The sequence below is a fragment of the Taudactylus pleione genome, unplaced genomic scaffold, assembly GCF_031769625.1.
Source record: "Taudactylus pleione unplaced genomic scaffold, aTauple2 ptg000041l, whole genome shotgun sequence".
NCBI classification, from domain to species: domain Eukaryota; kingdom Metazoa; phylum Chordata; class Amphibia; order Anura; family Myobatrachidae; genus Taudactylus; species Taudactylus pleione.
Genome location: NW_028284443.1, coordinates 23,855,799 through 23,874,224, shown reverse-complemented (window position 1 = coordinate 23,874,224; position 18,426 = coordinate 23,855,799). Strand labels below are relative to the sequence as shown.

General features: G+C 40.1%; 1 protein-coding gene across 1 annotated transcript in view; it reads right to left on the bottom strand.

Annotated features, from left to right (window-relative positions):
* Window positions 1-4,108: 4,108 nt before the first annotated feature.
* Window positions 4,109-18,426, bottom strand: part of TMEM168 (transmembrane protein 168) — a 33,344-nt gene continuing 19,026 nt past the window's right edge. The window contains exons 2-5 of the mRNA XM_088457700.1: window positions 16,016-17,245; window positions 12,140-12,282; window positions 11,507-11,781; window positions 4,109-6,828 (exon numbers count right to left, since the gene is read on the bottom strand). Of these exons, the coding sequence (XP_088313826.1) occupies window positions 6,281-6,828; window positions 11,507-11,781; window positions 12,140-12,282; window positions 16,016-17,149 (2,100 nt within the window). The 5' untranslated portion in view covers window positions 17,150-17,245 and the 3' untranslated portion in view covers window positions 4,109-6,280. The remainder of the gene's footprint in view (window positions 6,829-11,506; window positions 11,782-12,139; window positions 12,283-16,015; window positions 17,246-18,426) is intronic.

Below are 18,426 nucleotides of genomic sequence, written 5' to 3'. Positions count from 1 at the left end.
GAATGAGAAGATGGGCTCTAGGGGCCTGGGGAAGAAATGGGTGACCTCTGCTGCAGTGACTGGGAGGGGCAGCAGCAACCGCCAATCCCATCATCCACAGAATAGATCCACAGGCAGACAGTGTGTGTGTGTGTGTGTGTGACCCTGGCTTTGAGACGCTGCCTGCGCTGCTCACCTCACATCCCTACTTTCCAGTACCTGATGCCGCCAGCGGGGAGCCATGGGAGTAGTGGATCAGGAGGGGATGGGCTGATTTGCAATGCATAGTCAATGGTAGCTGGTCCCTGGGGAGTGGTCAACCACCATGAACAAATCATGTCGGCTTCAGCCATTAATATGCCAGGGCAAACTCCCGTTGGGTGGGTCAGGTCACATATTTAAAAAAACAGAAAAATAAATTTGAATTGAGTGGCCCCATAACAGTCTGGCCCACCGGGAAAACTCCCTGTGAGGTCTATGGCCAATCCGCCCATGATGGTTATTTATACACACTGAAAAACCATCCTTGTCTCTGGCCACAGGTCATGATCCCCTCCCCGCCAGCCTCTGCAGCAAGTGTGCGGGCGGTTGGCTGACCACCCATACACACCGCTAGTTGAGCATATATATCTGCAGATATGTCTGCCATCGGCTATGCTGCACAGCCGACGCGATATGTCTGTGACATATAGACTGTGCACACTGGCCGACGCTCACATGATATATCGGCCATTCAGTTAAACACCCGATATGTCTGCCAGTGTATACCCAGCATAAGGGTGGGAGGACCTAATGTCCTACTCATACAAAAAAGCATTTAAATACAGTACTTATATAAAGTCATAGCAGTGTCAACATTCTATACACAATACCCCATAATAACAATGTGTAAAAAGTTTTTTTTTTTGAGATTTTTGCAAATTTAATTAAAAAAAAACCCAAAACACTAAGAAATCACATGTACATAATTATTCACAGCCTTTGCACAATACTTTGTTGATGCACCTTTGGCAGCAATTACAGCCTCAAGTCTTTTTGAATATGATGCCACAAGCTTGGCACACCTATCTTTGGGCAGTTCCGCCCATTCCTCTTTGAAGCACCTCTCAAGCTCCATCAGGTTGGATGGGAAGCATCGGTGCACAGCCATTGTCAGATCTCTCCAGAGATGTTCAATCATATTCAAGTCTGGGCTCTGGCTGGGCCACTCAAGGACAATCACACAGTTGTCCTGAAGCCACTCCTTTGATACCTTGGCTGTATGCTTAGGGTAGTTGTCCTGCTGAAAGATGAACAGTCACCCCAGTCTGAGGTCAAGAGCGCTCTGGAGCAGGTTTTCATCCAGGATGTCTCTGTACATTGCTGCATTCATCTTTCCCTCTATCCTGACTAGTCTCCCTGCTCCTGCCGCTGATAAACATCCCCACAGTATGGTGCTGCCACCACCATGCTTCACTGTAGGAATGGTATTGGCCTGGTGATGAGCGGTGCCTGGTTTCCTCCAAACGCCTGGCATTCATGCCAAAGAGTTCAATCTTTGTCTCATCAGACCAGAGAATTTTGTTTCTCATTGGTCTGAGAGTCCTTCAGGTGAATTTTGGCAAACAGCAGGCGGACTGTCATTTTACTAAGGAGTGGCTTCCGTCTGGCCACTCTACCATACAGGCCTGATTGGTTGATTGCTGCAGAGATGGTTGTCCTTCTGAAAGGTTCTCCTCTCTCCACAGAGGAATGCTGTAACTCTGACAGAGTGAACATCGGAATCTTGGTCACCTCGCTGATCGCTCAGTTTAGACGGCCGGCCAGCTCTAGGAAAGGTCCTGGTGGTTCCGAACTTCTTCCATTTACGGATGATGGAGGCCACTGTGCTCATTGGGACCTTCAAAGCAGCAGATATGTTTCTGTACCCTTCCCCAGATTTGTGCCTCGAGACAATCCTGTCTCGGAGGTCTACAGACAATTCCTTTCACTTCATGCTTGGTTTGTGCTCTGACATGCACTGTCAAGTGTGGGACCTTATATAGACAGGTGTATGCCTTTCAAAATCATGTCCAATCAACTGAATTTACCACAGGTGGACTCCAATTAAGCTGTATGAACATCTCAAGGGTGATCAGTGGAAACAGGATGCACCTGAGCTAAATTTTGAGCTTCATGGCAAAGGATGTGAATACTTATGTACATGTGATTTCTTAGGTTTTTTTTTTTAAATACATTTGCAAAAATCGTACAAAAAACATTTTACATGTTTTCATTATGGGGTATTGTGTGTAGAATTTTGAGGACAAAAATTAATTTATTCCATTTTGGAATAAGGCTGTAACATAATAAAATACCGGCGCAGGCATCCCAATTGCCAGGATCCTAAAGGTAAGTAGCGGGGTTAGGGGGAGGGTTAGGCACTAAGGGGGAGGTTTAGGGTACGGGGAGGGTATAGGCATCGGGTAGGGAGGGTTAGAGCCGTCTGGATTGTAACCTGGTCGGGATTCTGACTGCCGGTGTCCCATATATACACACACACACACACGGGTGGTTCAATGAATACCTAATTGCGTAAATGTATTTGACTTGTACATATACGTATAAATCAGTAGCATTTCTTTGATACAGATTATTTTTCCACATAGTCCCAATACTTATTTAAGCATTTGTTCCAAGGCGTCTATATAGGCATAGAAGAAATCAGTGTCAAGCACCTGAAGCCAGGACAGGACTGCCTCCTTACTTCACCGTCGTACCCAGCCTGAACACATTTTCCTGTACCCCAGTTTGTCAATGAATGACGTTGTGCACAGTACCCAGTGAGATATCCAGTTTGTCAGCAATATCACTAACTCAAAGGCATCTGTCCTCCTGAATCAGACCTTCAATTTGGCACAAATTGTCATCTGTGGTGGACGTGCCTGGCTGGCTGGATCGCTGCTCATCTTGAGCATCTGTCCTACAGTTATCAATAGCAGTGCACCAAACTCAAACTGGTTTCCATGACATGACATTATCACTGTACACCTGGACAAGTTGGCAATGAATTTCAAGTGCCTTTTAGATGCAGAAATCTGATCACACTACGCACCTCAATGTTTGATCATGTTTCTGCCAGCCCTACCATCTTACCACTGATGTTGGGTCTGTATGACCGATATGAGGTGCAGTCTAATGTCTGAGAGTATATAGCGGGTAAGCAGTGACCGCACTCACAGGACCTTCAATATGCAAAACAAATGCTGGTCACGACAAAAGCCCAGTCTGACGTTTCAGATTTATTAATTTTTCCTTAGACGAAAGATTCCCAAATATGAAATGTCGGACTGAGCTTTTCCTGTGACTAGCATTTGTTTTGCATATTGATGGTCCCCCTGAGTGCTGCTTCTACTTAACCGCTGTAAAATTTTATTCTGGAGGGCACCTGGGCAATATTCTCCTTATGCAATACACACACATACAAAAACAGTTCTGGTGTGAGGAAAATGGGAAATACATTGACATGTCAGAAACATACCTGCCGCCGTTTGTTTATTTTACTGACCTTAGCGCCGCTTCTATGGCATATATATATATACACATACATACACGTGTGAAGCCTTTAGTTTTGATTAGCCAATCATTCAGTGAGTTCATAGGAGCTCTTAAATGACTAACGACTATAGAATATTTTAATCTTGGCCATTTTAAAACACAACCCCAGAAAGGACCAGTAATTTGAGAAAATCAACATATTACGCTTTTATAGTATGTTCAACTAATATAATGTATCAACTCATGTATGTAAGTGTTTCATAATGGAGATGATTCTATTGTTTCCCTGCAAGTACTAGGATTAGACCATACAGTACACCAGGGAAGATTAGCACCTGGCTGAAGAGTTGGCACTTCTCTTACAGGATCAAATGGTAAGCCTTTACAGACTACTATTCCATCTTAATGTATTCTTGAAATCAGTGTAATGCAAATAATTTATTGTAACAATTTTCAATTTATAGACAATACCCCAAAATAAGCCATAATTCCAATTTACGAAAGTAACTCTAGGTCACAAACTTTAGAATTGATATGTTATATATTTTTTAAAAACTCAAGTTCAGAAAAGAAAGTCTTGGTATGTACACAAAAAACAACAATGTATTCAGAATTAAAAAAAAACAAAACATTTATTTACATTTACACAAATAAATCCTTTTATTAAATATATCTGAGTATTTGAAACCAAACTTATTTGAAGATGAGCATTATGTATATAAAAAATTGCAAACAAAACAAGCAGCCGCCAATGTATTAGACACTGGAGTAGTAGGCCCCAAATATGTTTCAAAGGAAAGGAAAAAAAAAAAAAAAGTATGTACAATTACATTGAATATGTTGCATAGATTTGATAAAAATATTTAGTAAATAATGAATACAAAAAGGTCAGCACTAATAAATCTGCATATTTAAATACTGAATTCCCTGAGATCTTATTGATGCATTTCATGTTCTAACAGGGAGAGATCAGAGTGTTACATTTGAAAACCACTTATAACGGAACGGTGTCAGAGAATATATTTGGCGTAAACATGTATTTAAATGAACTAAAAACAAAAATACAAACTTCCATGCCAATTTTGCATTACCCAAAGGAAACTGGAACATTTGCATATGAACTTGTGCCAAATGTATATATTTAGTTCCACGTTGTAGAAATAATACCTTCCAGGTGTAATTGGCTTGGTGACACACACAAGTGCAAGTATGAAAGCTCTGAAATGAAAATGACTGAAAATTATTTTTATCTGGTAGTGAACCAGTATGGGAATATAAAGAAGAAATTGTTGTAGTGCTCAGCCTATGCCACTAAAACAATTTCTTCTTTATATACTATTTTAACCAAATAGGGAAGGGTACCTATTAGTTGTAAGCAGCTTGCCGCCACAAGAGAGCTCAGTGCGCAGGTCAACTCAGATCTAACAGTATGGGAATATGCAACATCTATACTTAAGGATTATAAGTGCTACTTGTTTGAGCTCCTATCGGTTGAAAATTGGAAACAGAGCTTATAAAAGAGGTCACTGATCCATAAGTAGAACAGAGGGGATATGTAATAATCTGCGACTTGCTGGGATTGTTGAGATCTCGGCAAGTCTGGCCAATATTTTTAAGTGGAAATCACATAAAAGGCAAAAACCATGCTAATACATTTCCTCCAGGAGAGTCTATGGACCATAGAAGGAACACAGGATTTATCATGATTTTGCATTTATTTTTCCTCTGCCAATTTTACATTCGTCTTAAACACCATGTGTATGGCATCTCTGTGTGGCATCTGTGACCCATATTTAACCTCTGTTTAAGGTTAGTGCCAGGATAAAAGGGGATGTAGTCAGGATCTCATCCGTCAGAATCCCAACGGTCACAATACTGGCTCCAGTATCCCGACGGTAATCACAATACCAGCTCCTGAATCTCAATGGTCAGAATCTTGATGGTGTGTATTAGGGTTAGGAACTAGGAAGAGAGAGTTAGGCTGCCAAAGAGGACGATTAGGGTTAGGCTTCAGTAGGGGTGGGTTAGGGTTAGAATACTCGCCAACATGTGTCGATATTTTGACCGTCGGGATTCCGGTGCCAGCCATGTGCCAGTTATGATTCTGACCGTCGGAATATCATACCCAACCCGAATGGGTGCTGGAGCTCAGGTGTGGTTTAAGCTCCAGTGCTTGTCTAGCCTAAATGTGAAAAATCCTCCTATGAAAAAGCTACAAGTAATATTCAGAATAACTGCATATATATGCAAAGATCTTGACAGAGCCTATATTGGCATGTGCAAATTTTGGGAAAAACATTTTCCATGTGCAGCAGAACAGGGAAACCATCTGTAAATGTCACTGAAGGGCACCAGCCAGTGTATGGGAAATTATTGCTTACATTCTGCAAATAAGTGTACATACAATTTCAGATGCTTTTCATTCTGAATAAATGTTACAAGACACTTCTTCATATTAAATGAACTTGGCTTGGTAGATGTTTAATTCTCCCAAGCACACAGGTATAAATTGTATATTGAATACTTATAAGAACAGACAAACACACACCTCAGTAACAAAGTTCAACTTTTTAAAAAGCTGCAATGGAGACGATAGATATGTTTCTTTACAGACAAGATGTAACAATGCAGTGCACTGATGAATCAGCATGATTTCTTCCAACAAACAAGGTGACACAAATCTCTGTCTCTCTATATATATATTTACATATAGATATTTTACTTTAAGTATACTTTGAATAATAATAATAAAGATGATGAACCAGTACCTCATTTTGGATGGTAATTAGGATCTAACCAGTTTAAAGCCTTGTCCTGTGTCAAGGACTGCTGGAAGAAACCAATTCATTTTTAATCTTTTCAAACACTTATAACATACTTTACAAATCCAAAAAATGTTGAGTGCTCCACACCAGTTAGCTAGATGGACGAGAGGGTATGTAATTCGGGGAAAATAAATCATCCAGTGCTTGGTGACATCATTTCCTGTAGGCAAATGCAAGGTGTAGTCACTCCAGTGCTTTGACACTCCATATGATGCTTTAATAGTGCGCCCCTTCTCGGACCAGTTTATGTTGTGATCGGGGTTGCAGTTGTACTCCACCCACTCTGTAGTAAAATCCCCCAGCTGCGGTGGATCAGCTTCTTCAATATCTACCACCCTTGCCATTTCTGCCCCTTGAATAGCAATATATTGATCATTAACTTTTCGAACTTCCTTAACCCAGGGCTGCGAGCTCTCTGTGTCCAACACAATAATAAGTCGGGAGCAGTAGGCACTGTTTTTCTCCCTCCACCACTCCAGGAGAGTGTCAAATCGTAATGTCTCACCACCTGTACATGTAGTAGAAAATAAAGGCATTATTGTAAATTCCAGCTAGACGCATTCTCTGTAAATTTTATTTTTCATCTTTTGTTTGCAAAACTAGTTACAGAAAAATGAAATACGGCAATAAAAAATTTGCAGCTACTAAATATAGTTTTAAAAAATAGACATTACTGTTGAAATATTCTATTTACACAGGTGTACTCATTTACCTAGCATTTTTGTGCCATATGGCGTGAGACAAGTGACTTATTAGATGCCACTGGTAGCTAAATTAAAAATTTTTGCACATTAGTGTCTTTCGCACCACAACGTATTTATTTTTGCATCACAGCTGCACACAATCAGGATTGTAGTGTACTGAGGTCATAGAATATGTACTTTTCTCGCAATTGTGGCAGTGCAAATTTACAAGTTGTTGCGTGGCATGGTACTGCTTAGTTGCATTTTTCAAGGAGCGCCAAATAGGGCACACAGTGCTGGTACACGTCACCGTCCTAGGCATGCCCAAACACGTTTCGTCATAGGTAAGACTTAGTCAGTGGGTGACGTGTACCAGCACTGCGTGTGAGGACTCCGTGGAACTCCACAGCAATACGTCTATTGCTCTGAAGGCGGCTGCTGAAAAGAATCCCCGCTGGGTATCAGAGCCAAAGTCTGGCTTAGAGATGAATAAGAGGTTAAACGGCAGTATCTGGAGTGACGGGCAATCCACAAGGTTATCAGGCTTTTTCGTGAGCTGATTAATGTTTACCTCATTGTACGTTTTCATGATTTTTTTTTTATTACATAAATTTTACTACAGTGTGCGCTGCTATATTTCTTTCCTAGAAATATAATCTAGATATATATATATATATATATATATATATAAATAACTAACCATGTCTTCTATATAAAAATGAAAATTTGTCCTGTCATTCTGTCTTTCTATGCAAATCCACAGTTTACAAGCCAAGATTGTGAAATTTACATACGAGTGTATTAAAACACGCCAGAGGCAACTCAAAAATTTGAAATCGAAATTAATTACTGTTAATTTCTAATTAACTAAAAACCACAATTTTTGCATAGCATTCGCCCTCTACAAGTCAGGTCCGGAATTAGAAAAGGATTTAGCCCACAGTTTACAAGCAAAGATCTCTCATGGTTCTACACCTAAAACACCAAAGAAGAATAAAAGCATTGTCCTGTTTGGTTTATTGTTAGATGCAGATTTGGAACTATTCTTCTTGGGCCATCTGCAAGGTCAATAATAAAAATATAAAAATTTTAGTTTTGTTTCATTTCATAATTTGATTTTATAACATGCATTTTGCTACATACGAAGTAATTATGGAATTTTATTCTGTAGCATATAATCTACGTCTCTGAACATCATTTACTATGGCTCTCGCATGGAGTTTACAGTACCTTTTAAATGCTGTATGAATTTATTAGGGATGAGCGGGTTCGGTTCTCAGAGAACCGAACCCACCCGAATTTCGGGCTTCGGGGCGATCCGAGCCAAGCTCGGATCTCCCTGCCTGCCCTGGATTCCTCACCCGAGGCAAAACCCCGCGATGCCGCTGTTGGGTTGCAAGGTTTTGTATTGAGCAGACTTAACGCCGATTGGCTGAGAGCCGTCTGTCACGGCTCTCAGCCAATCAGTGTTAAGCCCATTTAATATGCACACAGGAAGCAAAAGAAGATGGCGCCCGCCATCCCTCACTGCCAGACATCGCCGGCACCCCCTACTGCCGACACCTCCACTGGCAGCATCCCCCGCTGCTGACACCACCGCTGCCGGCACCCCTGCAATGCTGCCCCACATACTCAGGATACCCTTAGTGACCCCCACACTCCCACACTGAGGACACCACCAGCACCCCTGCACTGCCGACACTGTCAGCACACATGCACTGAGGACACTGCTGGCACCCCCGCTCTGCCGACACCGCCGAAACCCTGCATTGAGGACACCCTTGCACTGCCGTCACAGTCAGCAAACCTGCACTTAGGAACCACTATTGTAATTAAGCCAGGCTTATTAGGAGTCAGAATATGGTCAAAATTGATATCTGCATCCATAAGGAGAGATCCATCTGATTTACAGTCAGGCCCATAAAGATGGCAACTATGCTGGGATGTAAAAACACAGCTCTGCAGCACAAATTTTTATTTATACTTGCTCAAGCATCAGCTTACACAACTAGATGGTGTCAACCAAACTTTATTGTCTACCTCCTTGGTTGCTGGACCGCACTATGGACCGCACAGAGGCTACTTCCGGTTCATTCCTTTGTCAGCCCCTGAAGGGTAAAACCGATTGGATGAATCTTATACACCGTGGAGACCCTGAATGCCGGAAACAGCTGCACAAGGAACTGGAAGTAGCTGCAGTGCATTTCATAGTGCGATCCAGCAACCAGGAAGTACACAGTCATTCTAGTATCAGAGCAACAGAAGCTCTTGGCCATGTTTACACTGTACATCTGACAAATTTTTAATGCTTCTATCTCTGAAGTTTGCTTTACACTGTTACAGGTCCTACTTCCTTCAAAGACCTTAGGACTGTGGATGAGGAAGTTTGTCACACTTTTCGTGAGGCCTGCCTAAGGAGAGGTTTGTTGGAGGATGATGTGTAAACAAACATTCTTAAAATCCCAGGCAACGCCGGGTACTCCTGTGTGTGTGTGTGTACACTATATCAAGGCAAAAAACAAGGAGCGCACCATCGTGATCCAAATAAAATACTGATTTATTTTATTATCATTGAGAACTCACACATTGTATCCAAATATACAAGCATGAAAATAGGGCTCAGGTAAACACCGCACGTTTGCTCCGTCTGAGCGTCACGGCTGATGTTGATATCCCAGGAAGGAGTAACAGTGATTGGTCACAGCACGAAGGAGAAGGGTCGGTCCTCGCATTCAGCCGTGACACTCACGATGTGGTTCACGATGGTGCGCTCCCTGTTTTTTTGCCTTGAATTAGATACGTCTCAGGAGGTGGGCTAAGGAGGTGAGATGCATTCATCAATAAAGAATCTTTACAAAAAGAGCTGGCTGGATAAAAGGTTTCACATCACAGAAGAACATTGCGCAACAGACTTTTGCTACACATACATAGATATAGATAGATAACATAGATAGATAGATTATATAGATAGATATATAAGCTCACAGGTACAAGGGTAATGAAACGCATTCAATTTGCTTCCGGATCTGGTTAGTTCAGATACTTAAGGAGCACAGGAATGAAGGATCCCTATGCTGCATACAAGTGTATATTCACATAGTTATGTCAAGAAATGGACCACAGACTATGCACCCCAGAACAGGATGAAACACACCAACACCCTACAGAACGTACAGCGTTATGATCTGAAGTTTCTATGCTAAACAGGGCAATGGTCCAAACTGGCACCAGCAGTACTTTGGGCATCGGCGACCAAAAGAAAATAATTCAGTTTATAAGCAATGAAGTTTCTATAAACATTGTGAAAAAAAAAATCCTTATTTGTGTGTTATTCACTCAAATACAGAAAGTGTTTACCTGAATTCTTCAAACAGACCAAATAGAAAAGCAGTAATTTACAAGCACCTTTTCAACAAAAGTTAACATGCCCAACAAACACCTCATATCATATAAAAGACAGTTAACTAACAGGAGGGTTTGTTATATGTGCCGAATTCAATTCAGTGCAATGTTGAATAGCCGCGGGAGGGAGCTCCCAAAGCTATTCAATAAACCGCGCTGTTTGGGAAGCTAAATGATTTCTACTTGCACCCCCCTGGGGATGCGAGGAGAAATCTGGTAAAAGTGCCGGGAGCGCAGCTGTTTGCTGGCTTAGCGCGGCGGTAACAGCCACGCGCCCGGCACTTTAGTTGGAGAATGCCGGTTACCGCGCCTTAACACCCAGGTTAAGTCGCGAGAACCGTCATTCTCAGACTTACCTGCTTCCCGACCAGGCAAACATCGCGTTGAAATGAATAGCCGCAGGAGGTCCCTCCCTTGGCTATTCAAAATCGAATTACATTTAATTCAGCCCTATATGACCTATGACCAGTCCAAATCTTACTGAACACATATTGAGTGCTCTATATTAATGGTTTGATATGCAGCAACTCCAGGCCCAGAATTGGAATGAGGGCCTATCAGTTATTACCTGGCTCCTGCAGAAGATAAAGCACAGTACTTGGCACCCACTTTGTACTGGGGGGGCACACGGTAGTCCTACCTTGTAGCAAGGAACTTCTATCTTTTGAAGTCGCCGCTTATAGTAAATGGTACTGTATATATACATCTATGCAGATTTTAAAAGAAAAATTTCATGAATACTGCCAGGAGAGATCACATTTTAATATTTTATTTGTGCATTTCTCAGTAGCTTACTATGCAGGTTGATGGATGTCCAGATTAAACTAAAAGCTAAATGGAGATCTGCTCCATCTGTCACAGCACAGTATTGACTGATAAACTATTAGTAGATTTCCACCATCTTTCCATTCAGTGAGTAATGGCTGCGTCCAACATTGAAAAATGTATAGGCAAAATAACCATAGGTTTTCATAAAACTTGTCAAGTAATACTATTTGGCAAAACCATGATCATTTGGTACCCTTACTGTAACTAAACGAATAATTATGTGCCATAGTAATAATTTTGTATATTACAAAGTCAGGGTACCTAAAACCCTACCTGCTAAAGCCCATTCTCCAGTACTATGGGAGTGTCCGCTGTAGTAGATTATGTAGGTATCATGCCTGGGTCCATCAGTGGTTCTAAGCTCCAGAAAAGACTTTAGTTTTGAGTGCAGGTTGTCAAACGTTAGTCCACTTGTAGAGTAGTCACAACCATAGGTCTCTATCATGTGGGATGCAAAGAATCTTTGGATAGAATTTAGCATTCCTGTTGAGCGCAAGTTCAACTCCTGCACATGTTCAGGTGGAAGTAGCATGGGCTGACCATTTGGGCTGATGTAGAAGGGAAAAAAAAAAATTACTACCCCAATGCAAAGAGAAAATGGTTATGCAATATGTTTTTTTCAAAGATACTGTAATGATTATATATTTTTAAAGAATAATTAAGGTTATTTAACAAACAAATTTGTACAGATTTTTTTAAATAGAATTGCATGCTGTTTTATGAACATTTATTATGAGTCCAACAAACTATTCATAGATTACTTTTATACCTTAACCCTATAAGTGTATGGATTTTAAAATAAGCACTATCATTATATAAGAGAGGTAGACAAAGCTAGTGCTATAGGGAGTTCTTATTCTTTAGGAATACACATAAAACATATATTGTGATGAACAAACAACATACCTGCAAAAATTAGTAGGGATTACAACTGCATATCCAACACAGGTTCCTCCTAAGCAGTTGCCAAGTTCATGGAATAATCCATGTGCCATTGACTCAAGTGGTAATACAATAAGAAACAGGCTCATAAAGATCCCTCTAGATGGCTACAAGCAAAACAAAGTCACAATGTTACCATTAACGGAAACAAAAAAATAACACAAGTATCTAACAAAATACACACTTAAAATTGCAGGGGTCAATTCAGTTAGATGCGAGTTTGCAAAAGCGAACTAGCATAAAAAAACCGTATACATAAAGGCAATGGGTGCACCTGTAAGGTTCAATTAGAAATGCCAATTCGCTGGACTCGTGCGACTTTTCTACAAAAAGTGACCTAGCAGAAGTTAATGAAAAAGTGGGGAAATCATCCTGGACCCCAGAAAAGTGGAAAATAAGGTAGTAGGACAGTATACAAGGCCGTTTGTGTCCATAAGGAAAGTATTAGAGGTTCTTAAAAGGTGTCAAACGGCATTTCTTTCATTAATGGTGGAAAAATGTTCCAGGAAAAGTTTTAGTCTTAGTAAATTAAAGTCTTCACAGTTATCTGGGGTACATATACATTTATGTAAAGTTTGTAAAAAGTTGGGGAAAAAAAAATCACTTTCTTACTTCAATCTGTAAGTTTTAAAAATCTCTTTCCCATCAATACAACACCTCAGCATACTTATCCCACCTCACTGATCCCATTATTGAGCTTTTTAGAGAAATTCACCTTAAAACTAACATGCTTTTATTGGCCACATTATACTGTTTTAACACCTTCAAGTCCTTGCTCATTCATTGGCAGGGGGGGGGGTATACCAGTGTTCCTGCGCTGTTCCCACACATTTTTTACCCTTAAAATCAGGGCTGCCAAGAGCTGCACCGAGTCCAGATGTAGGGGGCGTTGTCTACTGGCGGGAGGCGTGGCCACGCCCACGTAAGAAAAAAACCTAGAGAAAAAAACATTTGCAGCGGTGCTGCGGAGGGGTGTGCTTTGAGCCCCTCAGCCTAGCGCAAATCCATGAGGGAGGGCGCTATCAGGATGATCACTCCCCCCACAGGCAGAGGAGACTGCCGCTCTCCAGCAAGCAGTATCCCTTTTCAGCCTAGCACACAGCAGCGTGTGCTGGGCTGCTCAGCTGACAGGGAGGAGGGTGGGGCGGTGTCGAACTTGGGGCCCCTCCAGCAAGCCTGGGTAATTAGTACCTTCTCCCTCCGCCCCTGCTTAAAATAAGTTCCTTACTTTTTCATCTGCTCAGGGGGTGTGTGCAAAAAAACGTGCTTTTCTAGGAAAATGCAAAGCGAGTTTGGAATTGCAAATGCAATTCTTGCAGTAAATACGCTCGGAAAACTGCTTGGACAAAGTCAATTCACTCCTAATTGAATTGGACCTTATAGAACTACAGTATATAGTGAAGCGATAGTTCAGAGTTAAGAAAATGCAACATGCTTATCGCATGTATACGAGCTCCCATTTATCGTGCAATCCAATTACAAAACCGGCAATAACACATTTGCACGATAATTCTTGCAGTGATGACAGGCAAAAAGTACAGGAGAAAATGGGGAAATCAGCCTGTACCCCAAAAAAAGGTAAACTAATATTGCGTAACACTATAGAAGTATTTTATTGGCCATAATCAAAGGGTTTTGAGTTCTTAAAAATAGTGTCAAATGGCTGTTATATGCATTTTTCTATAACAGTAAAAAAAAAAAAAAAAAAAGAAATAAAAATGTTTTTTGGCCAAAGGAAATGCTCTAGTTAAATTAGGGGTTATTAAAAATGGGGGTAAGTATATTTTTGAGTCATTTTAGGGCACTTTTAAACATTGCATTGCAGCAGGTGTGTTTTTAACTTTTTTAAAACGCCTGCCCCATCCATACAGTCCCCCAAAATACCTAACACACTACTTTGAATCCATTTTACTGCACTTTTTACTTTTTCACTCCAAAAATGACGTCATTATTGGCCCAAATAAGCTAATTAAAATATATATTTTTGTCTAATTAGTCATTAAGGGGGGTGTCCCAGGTGTTTTGCACCAAGTCCTGACATTTTAGACCAAAAATGGGGATTTTGCTAAACTTTTCACCTACTCAGAGATGGATGAAAAATAATTTACGATAATTGCTATGGAAGACTTCGGACTGCGGCTAATTAAATAGCACAATACCCATTTTTGGACAGAAGTTTTCACAAGTGAAAACTTTTAGCTGAAAAATGGGTTATTGCGGCTAATTGAATACCGTCGTTAGTCAGCTTAATGAGTACAATTTAGAATCAATAAATGATAACACATCTGAGCATATACAGTTCACCCTTTTCTTGGGAGTTAATATACACAATTTCATATTCTCAGAGTGGGTAACCTACGTGTTTCATCTCCAAGAGACTTCTTCAGGGGTTAATCTCAATTTGATTACATATTACAGACAATTGTTGACAATCAAAGTGCAGCTTGTGCGGTAATGGGAATGGGAAGGTGATTTTCTTGCTTCCTTCAAAAATCCGTAATGGTTTAGGAAGAATATCACACCTTTAACATCTTGGACCAATCAGATAATTATAGGCTGCAAATTGCCAGCTGTGGAAGTATAATGTACTTCAATTTGTTGTATCAGCGGAGGAACTTCCTTCTATGTAGAGACGAAAATGCTCTAACACTGATACGTTTACCAAAGGAAGACAGTTGTGTGTAACCTCTGAGTGCCGCTCGTAAATCACATACATTATATATCTATATATATATATCTATATATATATCTATATATATATATATATATATATATATACACACATATATATACATACACACACATTAATATATGTATATATATATATATATATCTCTCTCTCTCTCTCTCTCCAAATAAGGTTGCACTCACCAGACATGTAGAAAAACAACAAGGTCCTTTACTCATAGAAATTATTGTCTATGAACAAAGGACGTTGCCGATTCTCTACAAGTCTGGTGAGTGCAACGTTGTTCGGACATGTGTTTTGAAGCTGCTGTGCCCAGGGTTGGTTGCTACACACACTCACATATATATGTATACACACATAAGGGTAAGTGGAAGAAAGGTCGCACCAAGGACTGATATTCAAAACATCATAAGTTCTTAGATAACCCTTAAATTTATATTGCTATTATAATGATCAGGTAAGGGGTGCTACTCAGGGACATTATACATTAAAGGTTATATTTTATTTTTATTATAAGTAATAGTGTACTCATATAGGGATTCTTTCCTTCTCTCCTCTTTTCAAATATATACTGTATGTATGCATTGTATAAAAAAAAAACTGCTTTTCTGATATTCACAATACACACAAATAAAACTCCTTTTAACTTTCTTTTATTATTGCAAGGCATCACAAAGAATAGCTGCTAGTGAAAGGATGTGTTACTTAAAGTCAATTAGGCAGTATCTAAACCACAAGCAAGTCACAAGATTTGGCATTGTTTGTGGTATTATCGTTTCAATGCATCATGCAAAATTTGTGACAATGCTGTAGTAGCAAATCTGGCATTAGTTACAGTACAAGTAAGCAATTACATTAGGTTAATACCAATCACATATAGATGCGATTCAAAGGGAGCATAACATTAATAAAAGGTGTGATATAAATAAAGGAGAAGTAACAGCTCCCCTGCAGCTTTTCAAATCCCTGGTGGGCTTTGCCACACTGCGTCACCTTGCAAACATCAGCAGTTTGAACAGTATTGCACAATAGTCTACACTCACTATTCAGTACAACTGGTACATCAACAAAACAGAAAACTGCAGAAGCAGCATAGCCTAGCTAGATACATTACTAGAGCACATGTATCAAGTAATAAACAATGTGCTTACCTGCCACGAAACCGCACCAAGAATCGCTGTTGCCAGAAGACTGAAGAACACCAAACGCTCTGAAATTAGGCAGAAATGGCGCATTCCTTTTGAGGCCATAACTCTTTCCAGACTGTTATCTGACCTGTGTGTGTAATACACTTTATGGCATTCATTCAACTTAGTATGGAGACCCCAAAGAGTGATTAAAAATATAATATGGCAAATTAGCCAGAAAATACCAAAGATGGAAAAGCCAGGAATGACAATATACCAAAGATCTAAATCTCTTAGTTTTAAGGCTGCCAACACAAAAAAAATTAGCTCAATCAACCCAACAGAAATGACAGAAAGCCGTCTGCAAATTCTGCCACGATAAAGATATGGTTTCCATCGTTCTGTGACAGAAAGACCACTGAAGTAGACATCAAGAAGTGGCTCGCTAATGATACAACAGAAAAAGCAAGACAAGGCATATGGATTGACTGGAATATGCAAATTTGGGAAAAACAACACAGGTGTCAAGACTGCAAAAATTCCTAGGTTTGGAATCGCCAAGAAGGATTTCATTCGCAGGTCAATAATTATCAAAGCAAGTGCAGTGACAAGCAAGATGATACTAATGGACTTTTGGACCAGCATGATGGTACTAGCAATTGCAAATCCAACCAGTTCCAGAAATTCAGATGAGGTGAGCAGTATGGGACGATGCCGGACATACCCACAAATCCTCTCCACTAGGGCACACATTGTTCTTATGCTTATAGAGGATATAAGTAAATATTTGGTAGCTTCTTCTTTTACATTGTGCTTGAATGTTGAATTATCAATAAAACAAAGGAGACCCAGAAGAAAGCCAAACCAAAGATTAGAAAGGCTTAAACTGGCTGCTTCCATGGAAAAATAGTAGTAGAGAATGCTTGCGATTCCAAGTATGAAAAGGCCCAGTATAAATATTACTAATATCAATGTGTCTGCCGTCTGCTCCCACCTCACATAAAGGCCCATGCATATAGCCACTAGTAAGCTTATCCTGGCTAAGTAGCCCAGGTATCTGACTGATGAATGCATGTTGACCTCTCCGTTTGCCTCTTCCAGTCGAGTCATTGCTGCATACAGACAGTGACTAACACAGTAACGAAGTGACCTGCACATGGGAGTGTTTTTTTTCACAGTTGCCAAAGTTTTCAGTTTTCATTCAGAAAGGCCAATATGTTGGTATTTGCTTTATATTCGTATCATTTCATCAGCCTACAAAAAAGGACAATAGCAGTAGTAAGCAACACAACAAGCAAAAAAATATATATTCTACAATCCTATGAAAAATTATTAGACTAGTTGGGATAATGCATAGACTTTAGCACAGTAGTATTTGGTCACACATCTGAACAGCTGAAGACCAGGGTGTAGAATTAATAACGCTTCTAAAACAAACAAGTGAGAGTGTTGCCCTAACAACCAATCAGATTTTGTCTATCATTTCTCAATTGTATCCTAGAAAATAATAGACAGACTCTGATTGGTTTCTATGGGCAACACCACCACTTGTCTGTTTTACAAGCTTCATTAGGACTACCCAAGCTGTCTTATTAAGGGGTCTATCTACTAAGACTTGGATGGAGTTAAAGTGGACGGCGATAAAGTACCAGCCAATCAGCTGATAACTGCCATGTCACAGGCTGTGTTGTAAAAATGACAGGAGCTGATTGGTTGGTACTTTATCTCCATCCAAGGCTCAGTAAATAGACCCCTTAGAATGTCTTGCTTCTTCCAGCACTAAATATGAAGTTCTTAATCATGCCAAATTGCCTTTAATTTGAAGGCTTTCAGTCCTTCTTTTGGCTGCGCCCTGACAACCCATCCTGTAAATAAAGCACATGCCAGGGGTGCATCGTCTGAATTTCTGTGAGGCAGGTTCTAAGGTTTTCTGCACACCTTTCCTATTTTCTTTGAACGTTCCACCAGAGACAAGAAACACACCTTATCCTATGGCTGTCAAGGTCCTGTCAAATACTAAGGTACTAACTTTAAGCAAAAAGAACAGTATTTGTGTTTAGTTTAAAAAACATGAAAAACCATTCTGCTGAGACTATAGTTGCAAATTTGCACAAAAGTTATAAATAATTCAGTAAACATACTACATATTTCTCAATCACCTATCAAATCCAAATATATTTTCCATACTGTTTAACATACTATCCTTACATGGCATTATCCTTACCCCCCTGCATGACACCCTGTTATTACTTCAAATACAGAACCTGTTCACAACTGCACCGCTCTCTAATCAACACATATGAAATTATTTCTTAGCTTCATTTCTAAACTGTAATATCTTCAACATGTTGGCACAATAGAAATCCAGCAAACCTCATACATTTCACCAATTTCCCATCACTTACAAAATCTTTTAACTATGCCCTACTGAATGC